The 14,302-nt window shown below is 43.1% G+C and overlaps 1 protein-coding gene across 8 annotated transcripts in view; it reads left to right on the top strand.

Moving 5' to 3' along the window:
* The window catches only part of YAP1 (Yes1 associated transcriptional regulator), a 142,836-nt gene that overhangs the window by 54,928 nt on the left and 73,606 nt on the right, over window positions 1-14,302 (top strand). For all 8 annotated transcript variants that reach the window (XM_006110819.4, XM_006110820.4, XM_006110821.4 and 5 more), the window contains exon 3: window positions 9,845-9,960. In XM_006110819.4, the coding sequence (XP_006110881.2) occupies window positions 9,845-9,960 (116 nt within the window). The remainder of the gene's footprint in view (window positions 1-9,844; window positions 9,961-14,302) is intronic.

Genomic DNA, 14,302 nt, shown 5'->3' on the forward strand with positions numbered 1-14,302 from the left:
AAGGGGACCTCACAGACTTACGTGAGCATGAACAAGTCATTTTGCAGTTTTGATTCACAATAGATCATCAGAGTTGGACCCTTTATTTAAATATAAAATGTCTGACTAAACATTACATTTATTTTTAGGGAAGCTCAGCTGCTGAATTATAAATAATCTGTAGTAATCAAATGTGTAACTTTGGACAGAATTACCTCACTCTTCCTGTAATTCTGAGTAAGCACATGTAGCAAATTGGAAATGGAATGGGTGGTGGCAAATGCTGATACTGCAATTTAAACACATTGTTTCTAAGAAGTATTATGGAGCAACATTTTTGCATCTGTTATCTTTATCTGATTTCATTGTTCCAAAATTGGCAATAAAAGCAGTTTTCCAAATAAGAAAAATTACTTACTCTTAGCAATTTCAAGAGTGTTTTTTTTTTTGGGGGGGGGGGGTTGGAGGGACAGAGGCAGCTATCTTTTTACACTCTATTGTTTGCATAAAATGCCCTATTGATATAAGAAATAGTTAAAAATAAATATATAAATAAATAAACCTCTTGGTATATTAGGTCTTACTGCATTTGATAAATATGGCTATTTTCCTGATTGTTTGCTAGTGGAGCAAAATATCTGTTGGTTGCCAGCACAACTTTAGATATCCTTGATAAGATTAGTTGCTGTTTTGCAGCTAGCAGGGGACAGTGATTTTTTTTTTAATTGACTCTGCAGTACTTGTGAGTTTTTGCCTATCGTTGTGAAGCACTGATAACATGTTTTCCCTGGTGGCAAAGCTGGTATTTATATTAACATTAATTAATATTCTTTACTGCAAATGAAATTGACCGCTGTTATGGGTTAAAATCATGGAAGTTCCCTTAAGGTTGTCCCCTAGTATGCTGATCATTCCACTGATGTCCACCTTCCTACTCACTGGGGCTTCCCACCACCCTGTCCTGCTGGGTCTGCTCTTCCCCAGGAGAGGCACAGAGTTCGGGCTAGCACTAGGCATATAATAGTGTTGTCCAGGGTTACTCAACACATGGACTGGCCTGCAGCCCATTTGTTTGTGGCCCATGGTGCAGTTTCGGTTTACGTGGGTCTCAGTACTTGGCCTGTGGGTGGGATCCTTTGAACATAGCCTCCACTGGGACCTGCTCCACAACGGTGAGGTGTCTCCCAGCTGGGGTGAGCATTGAAAGATGCAAGAGGATGGGCTGATTGGAATAGACAGATGCAGGGTATCAGTGTTTCTAGCCCCCAGGGAGGGAGGTACCAGGAGCACCGGGATATTGTGGGAAGTGCTGGTTGCTTAGACTTGTGGGCAGAACCTGAGAGGTTCTGACTGGCTTACACTGGCCATGTTTGGGTCCGGCACCACGGCTTAAGGCTTAATCTATGTATTCATGCCTGTCAGTATGAAAGAAGCTATTTCCATATATATTTGCATGTATATGCAACCACATGTAAGTTGCGGCCCTCAGCATATGCTGAGAGTATCATTGTGGCCCCTGGGGCTTCCAAAGTTGTATAGGCCTGGTGTAGTCAATTAACTGATAAGCAAAAGTTATAGACTACATGCATTTGCCACCTCCGCCAGTAAATTTTTTAACAGGCAGGCAGCCCAGCTCAATCCTGGCTCACACTGAGTCCAGGACCTACCCCTGCTGTAAGTTTGCATTTGAAGTGTATTAGGAGCCACACAGGCAGGCAGCCCAGCTCAGGTCTGGCTCGCACTGGGTCTGGGAGCTCAGACGTCCCCTAGACGGGATGCTGCTACCCCATGCTGCTGCCTTTTTATCTGAAACAGTGGCATTGGGCAACAAGCAGCCAGGCTGCAAAGGGAGCAGTGTAGGGTGGCAGCAGCCCCTGTCTGCAGGGGGCCCAAGTTCCTTGCAGACAGAGACTGCTCTGTGGCAGCCTTCCCGTCTCCTTTATCTACTAGGCCATGAGGCCTCACAAATTTATGTAACACCTTTTGCTCAGCTCAGCTTCAATTACCTACAGGGCTAGTTGTGGTCTGTTTATGAATACTAGGGTAACAATTCCTGTAAAGGTAAATACTTGGAGGGGGAGGGAGGGATCTCTCTATACAGCAATTCCTCATTTAACACGGTAGATACGTTTCAGAAAATGATCGTGTTAAGTGAAAACGTGTTATGTGGGGTCAATTTTCCCATTGAAAATAATGGAAAAGGTGGGGGTTGCATTTCAAGTGGTGGGGAATGGGGAAACCCAGCCACTGGCCTGCAAGCTGGGTCGGAGGAGAGGGAGCAAGGTGTCCGGCGAGAAGGGGTCTTTGGGGAACAGCACGGCGAGCAGCGAACCCTCTGCTGCTTTGAAGGGATGTGGGGGGGATCCCCACGCAGCCGCCAGTGACCAGCTGGCTGGGGAAACCCAGCCGCCGGCCTGCAAGTGGGGGCGGAGGAGAGGGAGCAAAGCGACCGATGAGAGGGGGTCGCCAGCGAATGACGCAGCAAACCCTCTGCAACTTTGCAGGGAGGTGGGGGAAGCCCCATGCAGCAGCCAGCCACCAGCCGGCTGGGGAAACCGTGTTATTTCGGGGAGGGTGGCGTTGTTCAAAAAACATTCACCCCCTTTCCCCCAAAATTGTGCTATCATGAAAACGTGTTAAGCGGGAACATGTTAAGCGAATAATTACTGTATATCCATTCCTTACACCTGCACCTTATGTGACCATTATCACAGATGCATCTCTCATCAGTTGGGGAGCCCACCTATGCATGTCAATCTGCTAGAGAGTGGTACATGTTGCCTGCAATGCATTCCTTCCACTCAGTTGGTCCCACCATATTCAGATAATGTCAGATAACATGACAGCTGTTTTTCCACATAAACAGGGTAGAGCGGGATCCCTTTGTAGCAGAGTATCTCAGTATACAGGCAGTCCCCGGGTTACATGGATCCGACTTACATCGGATCCCTACTTACGAACGGGGTGAGGCAACCCCACACTAGCTGCTTCCCCCCAGAAGACCAGGGAGACGCGAAGCTAGCGTCCCCCCCACCCCCCAGCAGACCAGGGAGACGCGGAGCAGCTTTTCTCAGCAGACACCTCAGCTTGAGAATAAAGGTCTGAGGGAAGTGAGGTGTGGGAGAATAAAACTGAGCTCTGGAGAAATGTTTGGCTAGAGTTTCCCCTACAATATGTACCAGTTCCGACTTACATACAAATTCAACTTAAGAACAAACCTACAGTCCCTATCTTGTATGTAACCCGGGGACTGCCTGTATACTGCTTCACAGACAGTGAGTGAAAGATACATTGTTCTGTCCTGAACAAGATTCTTACCCAGTGGGGAACACCATCCTTGTGTGTGTATTTGCCTCCCAGGCAAACAAAAAAAATGAATCTCTGCTGCTTAAGCACATCTCTGGGCTAAGGCTCTAGTGAAGTGGTCTCCAACCTTTTTAAGCATGAGATCACTTTTTGTACAATCCAAGATCTACCTCGTACCCAAGTACCCTTGCCCCACCTCCTTTGTGCCCCTTCTCCGAGATCCCAGCCTTGCTCACTCCATCGTCCCTTCCTTCTCCCCTCCTCCCCCATTCTCTCTCACTTTCACCAGGCTGGAGCAGAGGATTGAGGTGCAGGCTCTGGTCTTGGGTGAAGGGATTTGGAATGTGAGAGGGGCTTGGAGCAGACAGTTGAGGTGCAGGATGGGGTTTAAGATGCAGGCTCTCAGAGGGTGTTTGGATTATGGGGTGCTTGGAGCCAGGGCTGAGGCTTGGAATACAAGAGGGGGTTCATGACTGGGGTCAGGGTTTGGGATGTGGGCATCAGCTGGGCACTGCTTACCTTAGGTGGCTCCTGGGTGGTGATACAGTGGGGCTTGGACAGGCTCTCAAAAAGTAGCCAGCAAACTCCATCCCAAGTCCTGTGTGCCCCCTTCTGCTCTGTGGAGCTAGGATACAGAGTGGGAGAGGGGGCACCTTGACATCAGCACCCCACCCTTTCTTCCCTGCCTTGCCCAGCAAGCAGGAGGCTCCTGGGGAGAGCGGGGGGAAGGAGGGAGTCAGCTCCCAAGGCAAAAGAAAGGAGATGAGCAGCAGTGGAGGGGAGGGGCAGCTCAATTACCAGTGCTTGATATCCTCTTGGCCAAACCAGTCAGGATCACCTGGCAGAGGCTCCAAGATCTACCAGTAGATCCCGATCTACTGGTTGGTGACCACTTATCTGGTGTTGGCAGCGAGGAGTCCTGTGGAACCTTATAGACTAACTGAAGTGTAGGAGCATAAGCTTTCGTGGGCAAAAACTCAAGTGTTGACACCCTTCTGAATGAACCTCCTCAGGTATGCCTCTTCTCCCCCATCTCAGCGATGAAATAATGATCACAGCAAATCTTGGATCATTCTTACTGCACTCAGCTGGCCTGGACAGTTTTGTTTTTCAGACCTTCTATGAAAGTCATGCTGCTAAGAGGTCAGATGTCTCAACCCCAGCTCTCTTCATCTCATGGCTCCATCTCCATATTTGGATGGTTTGTCAGAACTGGAACTTTCATGTTTGACGTTTCTTCAATCTGTTTTCAATTAAATTTTAGAAAGGATGCTTCAGAAAATGCTGTGTGATCAAAGGGAGACGCTTCTTCACCTCGATATAGCAGAACCAGTTAGTCCTTCAAATCCATGGGAATTCCTGTTAGTCCAGACTATCTACTAAATCTCAAATTGGCAGACTTTTCCATTAGGTCACTGCAGATCCATAATTCAGCAATCAGCGCCTTCTATCCTCCATTTGAAAACTATAGTCATCCATCTACAGCCAGATTTCTGAAGGGTCTCATTAGGGCATTGCCACCAGTGGAAAAATGAACAACCCAGTTAATCTTGTTCTTGCAATACTTACCCTTCTGGCTAACATGATGGTGATAGGAAGGCATTTCACAGAAAGATAGGACATTAAGCAGGTGGTGAGTGGCTCAAAAGGCAGTATGGTGAGTAAACTGGGAATGCTTATGGCAGACCTGTCATACACCGTATTATGTAAGGAGGTGGTTTCCCTTAATCTCCACCTGAAATTCATTCCTTTAGATAATTTCTGAGTTTTTCACATGAATGAATCTCTTCATAAACCACTATATTTTCCAAAACTTCATGCTTTAGATGAGAAGAGGCAACTTCATTCTCTCCATATCCAGCTGACTTTGTCATTCTACTTGTAGGGAACAAATCAATTAGGAGACCACCTAGACTTATTTGTTTCTTTAGGGAACACCTAAAGCAGGGGTGGGCAAAATTAGGCCTGGGGGGCAGATCTGGCCCACCAAGCATTTCTCTCCATCCCGTCCAACTGATTAGCAGCTGCCTCTCCTCCTCTTGCTCTGTCCTGAAGTAGCGCTGCCCCCAGGTTTTTCCTGCTAGCTCTGCAATGCCTGACGGAAGGGAGGGGGAGACCCACAGCAGAGCTGCTTCAATCTAAGCATGAGTGGTAATGACTCAGAGGAGTGCTGGTCGTAAGAGGCAGTCTGCTGTTTCTAAGATTTCACTCATATTCTTTCTCACTCTTTTTTTTTTTCCTGAGAGGGGCAATTCGCAAATCCGAAACTGTGTGTCCAGGGCGGTTGAAGTACTTCCCCACAGGTTTTTGAATATTGCCATTCTTAATGTCTGGTTTGTGTCCATTTATTCTTTTGCATAGAGGCAATCTGGTTTGTCTAGTGTACATGGCAGAGGGGCATTGTTGGTACATGTGGTGCACATTAGTAGATGTGCACACGAAGGAGCCTTTGGTGGCATATAGCTGATGTGACTAGGTCCTGTGATGGTGTTACTAGGTAGATGTGAGGACAGAGTTTGGCAGCTGGGTTTGTCCTGGATTAGTATTTGGGGGGGGAGGGGGTAGGAGCAGAGTTGGTGGGCTGTCTGTAAGTGAGGACTGTCCTGCCTCCCAAGGTCTGTGAGAGTGAGGGGTTATCCTCCAACCTCTAAGATGGGTTGTAGATCCCTGATGTGTAGGAGAGGGTAGCTGGAAGGCTGTAGGTAACGGATAGTGCCATTCTGCTGCTCTCTTTGTTGGGTCTGTCCTGTGGACCAATGCAATTTCTACTTGCTAGAAATAGCCGATCTCAGCTGCATGGTATACATACATATCCACACATGGAGTACAGGTAGGGACTACACATCTCGAATAGTCTCCAGTGGCAGGTAAGTAACCTCCATTTTTCAAATCAGAACACCAGTTTAAATTAATATGATCAGATCTAAACACTTTACCTGTTAATATAGTTATTAAAATAGTGTAATGGCACTTTAAAATCTGAACCAGTTATTGTATTAAAATATTTTAAACATTGTCAATATCATTAGATGGAAAACTGCTATGAGTGGGTCATTTGTGATCCAGTTTGCTCTGGCTAAATTCCTTTGTAGAGCAATATTTAAGAATGAGTGAAAATAATATTTTCATGCTTTGTTGAAGCATATCTGTGGATGGTAAAAACCTGGATCTGGCACAGAAATGAGGACTAGACCAAAAAGACAGGGCTTCTTGTAAAGGAAATTAAATATGGATTTTTAGTAGTATGTGGACTTTGTGTGTAAACATAGCAGCAACACTGACACACAATGGAAAATTCGCAATGAAGACTTACTCTGTTACACATATTAGAATATCTGTTCATGATCTTGTATAGCAAATACATTGTAACTTAGATATGATAGAATGGTGTATGGATGAAGTGTATTTTAAATCTGTATATCCCTAGCCAGCTTAGATTTCAATATTACATTTAGTACTTCCCTATTGGAAATGTATTGCATTGGACGTGCCTGTCTGCTCCAAAGAAAGCCAAAACACCAACAGTATCCCTGCTACAATACCTAGTATGAAAAAATCCTTCCTGACATGAAATTAGGTGATGCGTTGAATGAATAATGTTTAGTAACAGTACATGCTGTAGAAAAGATTGGTACGTATCTGCGTTTGATATTTTTATGTGCCCTTTCAGGGCAACTCTAATGTATATCATATGGAAAAAATGTGGTTATGTATCTCACTCCTTAAGTAGCCGCCTCTTTCATATTATAAATATTTATTAATATAACTACAGGCAGTCCCCGGGTTACATGGATCCGACTTACATCGGATCCCTACTTACAAACGGGGTGAGGCAACCCTGCACTAGCTGCTTCCCCCCAGCAGACCAGGGAGACGCGAAGCTAGTGCCCCCCCAGCGGACTAGGGAGACGCGGAGCGGCTTTTCTCAGCAGACACCTCAGCTTGAGAATAAAGGACTGAGGGAAGTGAGGTGTGGGAGAATAAAACTGAGCTCTGGAGAAATGTTTGGCTAGAGTTTCCCCTACAATATGTACCAGTTCCGACTTGCATACAAATTCAACTTAAGAACAAACCTACAGTCCCTATCTTGTACGTAACCCGGGGACTGCCTGTATAAAGTTGTTAGGGGTAATCTTGATGTGTAGGACCCTACCAAATTCACGGTCCACTTTGGTCGATTTCATAGTCTTGGGATTTTTAAAATAGCAAATGTAATCATTTTCAGCAGATTTATATCTGAAATTTCATGGTGGTGTAATTGTAGAGATCCTGTCCCAAAGAGAGTTGGGGGAGGTCAAAGGTGATTGTAAAATAAGGTTGCAGTATTGCTATTCCTTAATTCTGTGCTTTTGGTGGTGGGTTGCGCTGCCTTCATTGCTGGGCATCTGGAGAGCATTGACAGCTGGAAGCAAACCCAACTCTGAAGGCAGAGCCACTGCCACCAGCAGCAGCACAGAAGTAAGGATGGCATGGATAGGTATTATCATTCTTACTTCAGTGCTGCTGCTGGTGGGGTGCTGCCTTCAGAAATGGTTTTCTGGCCAACATCTGCTGCACTGCAGTCAGCAAAGAAGTAAGGGTGTCAGTACCACAACCCCCTTAAAATAATCTTATGAGCCCCTTGCAACTATTGTTTGGGGTCAGGACTCCCTATTTGGGAGATGCTGGTTTTCCCCATGAAATCTATATAGTATAAAGGCAAAAGCGCACAAGATGAGATTTCACAGCCAGAGACAAGATTTCACAGCCCATGACACACTTTATGGCCATAAATTTGGTAGGGCCATATTGATGTGGCTTCAGTATTTGTGTGAATGATGGCTATGAATGACATCCCTGGCTTTTGAGCAAGTTACCTTAAAATCTATGGTTTCAAAAGTGATTTGTGGAATTCTAGTTGTCTGCAGAGCTCTTGCTGGTGGTCTGCAGAAAGCCATCTCATCATATAATTGTGGTTCCTTCCTTACTGTTTACGTTAACCTCATGAATTCTTATGTTACTCGACTATTCTTTAGTCCCCAGGGACAGGGCTGGCCCCACTCCCAAGGAGCACCCTGCCACTCCACGCTGCTGCCTCTGTTGCCCTGCGCTGTTGCCTCTGATGCAGAGCAGCAGCATGGAGTGGCAGCAGGTCCCTGTCTAGGTGGGATCTCAGCATGGAGTGGCAGCAGGTCCCTGTCTAGGTGGGATCTCAGCTCCCGGACCTGGCGCGAGCCAGAATGGAGCTGGGCTGCTTGCCCACCTGGCTCCTAATACACTTTAAATGCAGAGCCACAGCAGAGGTAGTTCCCAGACCCGGCAAAAGCTGGGACCTAGCCGGGCTGCTGGCCAGTCTGCTTAAATAATTTCCTGGCTGGAGGGCTGGGAGGAAAATATGTGTAGTCTATAGCATTAATCTATAAGCTTTTGCTTATTTGTTAATCAACTACACTATTGCATCCCTACTGTTTACCCTAATAAACTGAAAAGTAGCTCCAAAGAATACAGTGGCTGTGGTTGCCAAAGTGATGCTATTTAGTTGTCAATGGGAGGGAAGTGGTCTTGATGAAATCTTTCAAAATATGGGCTATGAGGAAAAAAATGCAAATCTCTCATGTTAGCTAACATTCTGATAGGGTATGTCTACACTACCCCGCTAGTTCGAACTAGCGGGGGTAATGTAGTCATCCGCAGTTGCAAATGAAGCCCGGGATTTGAATTCCCCGGGCTTCATTTGCATGAAGCCGGCCGGCGCCATTTTTAAATGCCGGCTAGTTCGGACCCCGTGCCGCGCGGCTACACGCAGCACGGACTAGCTAGTTCGGATTAGGCTTCTAATCCGAACTAGCTGTACACCTCGTTCCACGTGGAATGAGGTGTACAGCTAGTTCGGATTAGAAGCCTAATCCGAACTAGCTAGTCCGTGCCGCGTGTAGCCGCGCGGCACGGGGTCCGAACTAGCCGGCATTTAAAAATGGCGCCGGCCGGCTTCATGCAAATGAAGCCCGGGGAATTCAAATCCCGGGCTTCATTTGCAACTGCGGATGACTACATTACCCCGCTAGTTCGAACTAGCGGGGTAGTGTAGACATACCCATAGAGACTAATCAAAACAGTATATTCTAGTGATTTACTTATTAGCTGATGATTAGTTCGTGCTTGGGGAATTAACACTACAAAATTACTTGATTCTACATGGGATTATAGACAATTTGATTTTAATTTGAAAGATTCTGAAATCAGTCTAAACATGACAAGTTATATAGTAAAAAGGTAAAAACGTATAGTTCATGTGAACAGATACTTCAAAACACAAGGGACCAGATACTGATACTTTCAGTAGTTCCTTTCATCGCTGAGACTGTTTCTGGAGAAAGTGCTACTGACTAGAATAAGGGTTTCAGAATCTGGCCGGTATAGTTAAGCCAAGTCAAAAATGACTGAAGAAGGCATTTGCTAATATTTTTGAGTTATGCTTTTTCAGTGTAGCTTTTCTAATCTCTTATTTAGACTTTGTCGACTCTAGCACATTGTTGTGAATACATGAGACTCTGCCTAACTCTGGTTTGTTTTGTCTCAGTCACATTGATCAAACAACAACATGGCAGGACCCTAGGAAGGCGATACTTTCCCAAATGAATGTTACAGCCCCCACCAGTCCTCCAGTGCAACAGAGCATAATGAATTCAGCATCAGGTAAGCAAAAATATATAAATATTTTTATATTTCTGTTTCTAAGGAAGGCATTTTGAAAAATGTCAACTTTAAAGCACAATTCCTCTCATGCCCTTGCTTTTTCTAGAATTTTTCTATTATTTTTCTTGATGCCTTAGCACGCGGATGATGTGATCTGAAGAGAGAATAGATTTGTGACGTCAGCACAAGTGTAATTTAACTTTCTAAAATGTAGAATTCTGACATTTTAAGAGAGATTGTATTTTGATTTCTTCCAGTGAATCATTGTTTGAGGTGATAATTAGAATCAGAGTAAACTAAATCTCCCTCATAAATAGTAAATATATTGTTTTTCTTTTTTCTCCTAGAAGTATGGTTTCACACATCTTCCTGCCTTTCTGAATTTTGTTCTCCCCAGCCTGCTATTTCTCTTATGTCTCTTTTTGAAGATCTCACCTTTTTTCTTCTCTTCACATAGAGAAAAATCCTTGTGGCAGAAGAGATGCAATGTTTTCCTTCTTCCTTTTCTGCTCCTAAAGTCCTACATCATGGTGACCATTCCTTTAACTGATGGAGAACCAGATTTTGAGTTCTCCTGGAGCCTCTCAGCACAACTTTTTCAGCATAGAGAGTAATGAAAAGCGCTCACTTTCATGGGCTAAAATTCACTATTTTCCAAGTGCTCCCTGGCTCTGCTACTGTAGAAAGCAAGCAAATGATCTTGATACCATTGCTAATTTGAGACAACTGTTGTGGTTTTCCTCCTGTTTTGTCTGCTCCTTCCTTTGTGAATCTAAGGCCCATGTCTCCACTTTCCATGTTAGAGATCAATCTTCTCACGTTTGATTTAGCAGGTTTAGGAGATACGCTAACTCTAACCTGAGGGTGCTCCCTGGTCGGTGGCAGTACTCCTTATACTCATGAGGAGTAAGAGAGGCCAATGGGAGCGTTTGCTTCCATTGACCTCCCACTGTGAAGATGGCACTAAGCTAGGCTTAAGGTTTGTTGACTCCAGCTACACTATTTACATAGCTGGAATTGCGTACCTTAAGTCGACCCTCCAGATCTAGTATAGACCTAGCATAATTTTATTTTGTCTTCCCCTCCATCACCCCCATATCCTCAAGATCATGCTTGCACCTCTTTGGTTCTCTGCATATAGCATTTGCATTTTCCAAAATGATTATCATCTACTCTGATGTCGTACATACCACAGGCCATTGAACATCCTCTAAATAATTCCTAAGGTGTATCTCTTAGGAAACATTCAATCTTGATTTTTAAGATTTTTTTTTCAGTGCTGGAGATTTCACCACAACCTGTGGTAAATTGTTCTTGTGGTTATTTACGCTCACTGTTAAAAATGTACGCCTTGTTTCCAGACTGAATCTGTCTAGTTTCAGCTTCTTCTCTGCTAGATTGAAGAGCCCTTTATTAAATATATGTTCCCCATGCATATAGACTGTAATCAAATCACCCCATAACCTTCTTTTTGTTATACTAAATAGGTTGAGCTCCTTGAGGCTTTCATAGTAAGACATGTTTTCTAATCCTTTAATCATCTTATAGCTATTCTCTGAACCATGTCCAATTTATCAACATCCTTCTTGAATGAGAGGTACCAGAATTACATACCTATTCCGGCAGCAGTTGCATCAGTGCCAAAGAGAGGTAAAATATCCTGTCTTCTGCTTGAGATTCCCTATTGAGATGAGCTTGCAGCTGATTCTCTGCTTAAACAAGCTTGTGTCTGTTTTATGCTGCTATGTACACACTACAAACAGCAGCGAAAGACAAACAAGCGTGAGATGAAATTGAGACATTTGTGGCTGTGGCTTCTGGAGGTGAGGCAAGTCAAGCCATTGTCTTGACTTTCTGCCAGCTAGGCAGTGGAACGGGATAGCACTCATGGGTTCAGTTAGAGTCGTCTCCCCCCCTTCCCCCCCCCGCCCCGGCCCTGAAACAAGTGATGAGATCTTGGATGGATTTAAGGAGGTCATGGCTGAATGCAGTTAAAATTCCAGGATTTCTCGTATCTGAAAAGCTTATCTAACTGGGCCATGACTTTTTCCATTAATGTATGGAATGTATGATGGGAAAGTTACAGACCCAATTTGCCTTTAGGATTCTTTTTCCAGAGCTTACAGAGGAATAGGGAGTAGGGGAAATGGGGCTTTCTCACTACCACAACCCTGACTTATTTCTCTCTCTTCTTATAACCGAGAACTAAATTTTCACTGCCAAACCGTGTTCTTTAAAAACTTTCATCTCTCCTTATTGCACGTATTGAAAAGAAGAAAGTGATGACTGTGAAAAGAAGAAAGTGATGTCTGTGTTCAGTGAAATAGCACACAGTGCAGACTTTGAATAATCTTTACAATTACCCTGTCTTTTTCGTACTTCATTACTCTCTCTCTACCATGATGAATATTAGCAAAAATTGTTTTTAATTCAGACATAATTATTGAGGGATTAGGGAGCAATATATGAAGTCTCTGTAATGTAGGTAGTCCTTAAACACACTCAAGCACTACTCAAGAAGAACTGCTAAAATTCAAAGCCAAACAAGCATACAGAATATAAGTTAGCAAAGAAAATTAGCCAGGGACCTTCTTAGTCAATTTTGCTCTGGACACTATAGAGGGAAACTAAAATAGGCATGTGTGTGGTGGTGTCTGAGAAAATAACCTTGTTTAATGCAGGTCCATGAATTTTCACAATTTAGTCTGTTTTTTTTTTTAATTATCTACAACGCAGAAATCCTTATTGAGTAAATTTTGCTCCCAAAATCTCATTTTCTTTAGCTCTGTAAAAATTACAAGGAGTCTTGTGGCACATTAAAACATAAATTTATTTGAGCATACATTTTTGTGAGCTGGAACCCACTTCGTCAGATGCAGCCCACAATGTCTTATGCTCAACTACCAATAAACGTGGTAGTCTTTAAATTGCCACAGAACCCCTCATTTTTGCTGAAGCAGATAAACACAGCTGCCCCCTGAAACTTGTTACCATGTAAAAATTAACACAGAGTTATTTGTGTATTATCAAAAAGATTGGCTGGTCTGGTAAGCTTAGAAAATGGGATGCTGAGTAAACACTTTAGTGGGCATAATTTTTTTAACCCATTTTAATTCGCTTAAAAAGTTGATAGTTCAAAAATTGTCTTGTGTTTAGTAAAAGTGTGTTGTGAGCGAGTTGAATTCTAGGACTGCATTCATTGTATGTTGATGTTAGTACTTATTTTAATGTTTTAAAACATATTTTTTTAACTAAAGCGTTCATATTTTATGGTTCTGCTACATTTTGGTAATTTGATAATTACTGCTTTCCTAAATGTCTGACTCTAGAGTGTGGGAAATGAAAGGATGAAATGGGCGCTCTTAAGTATCCTCCTTTGGAAGAGTCAGGGCAAATATGGCACATAGGTCAATAGGGCTTGAAGTTTTTTGTTTACTACCATAATATAAATATTTACTATTGCTATTAGTAGTAATGATCTGAGAAGTTTTCTTAAGATTCCTAATTTGAGTAATTATTCTCTGGAGTTGGTATGTAAGGGTAAAAAGTTAAAATGTATTGATGTCTTGATGCCAGAATTTGGAATTTGCTTGCATGAATATTGTATGGTCAGTGAAATGTGATCAAACACTTCTTGTTCCAGTGATGTTAATATGCTTCAAAAGAGGGTTAGGTAGATGGCTACACTCTTCCTGGTTTGAGTTTGCTCCAAGTAACCTGCATAAATGTCTTGAACCATACTGTTGGGAAGGGATGTTGCAGTATTATAGACAAAATATGCTATTTAATCTTCTGTGTCAAATTAGACTTAATGAAGTAATTGAAAATTCCACAGCTCATCAAAAATGGAAATAACTTGCTTTTGTATGTGGTCTGTTTACTTGGAAAGAGTGGTCTTTCCACTCTTGTTTTTGTTTTTGGACTCTGCTGCTGTACCACTGGTTTGAGAGTTCTACAGGTAAAACTGCATAGCCTTGGCTTGTCTCTTATTAAAATGATAAAAGATGCTCAGGTACCTTACTAAGAGAGAAAGATACATTTCAAAATTTAAAAAAAAATCTCCCATGTCTGTTTCCTGTACCATCATAGCTGATAGAATTGTGGTGTGGAAGATTTTATACAAAGGAAGTGTACAAGTAACATAACTGTATCCCTTTGACCCATTAATTTTATCCATCAGGCTGTTCAATATACTCTCTTCAGCCCGCCTGGAGAGACATTACAAATTTAACTTGGTAGTAGATTTTTATTTTTTAATGCTGCCTATTGATTCCATCAGTGTCTGCCTTCTATTTCCCCTTTCTCCATCAAGGAATTCATTTTCATTAAGTAGTATTTGGTA

The sequence above is a fragment of the Pelodiscus sinensis genome, chromosome 1 (genome assembly GCF_049634645.1).
Source record: "Pelodiscus sinensis isolate JC-2024 chromosome 1, ASM4963464v1, whole genome shotgun sequence".
NCBI lineage: Eukaryota > Metazoa > Chordata > Testudines > Trionychidae > Pelodiscus > Pelodiscus sinensis.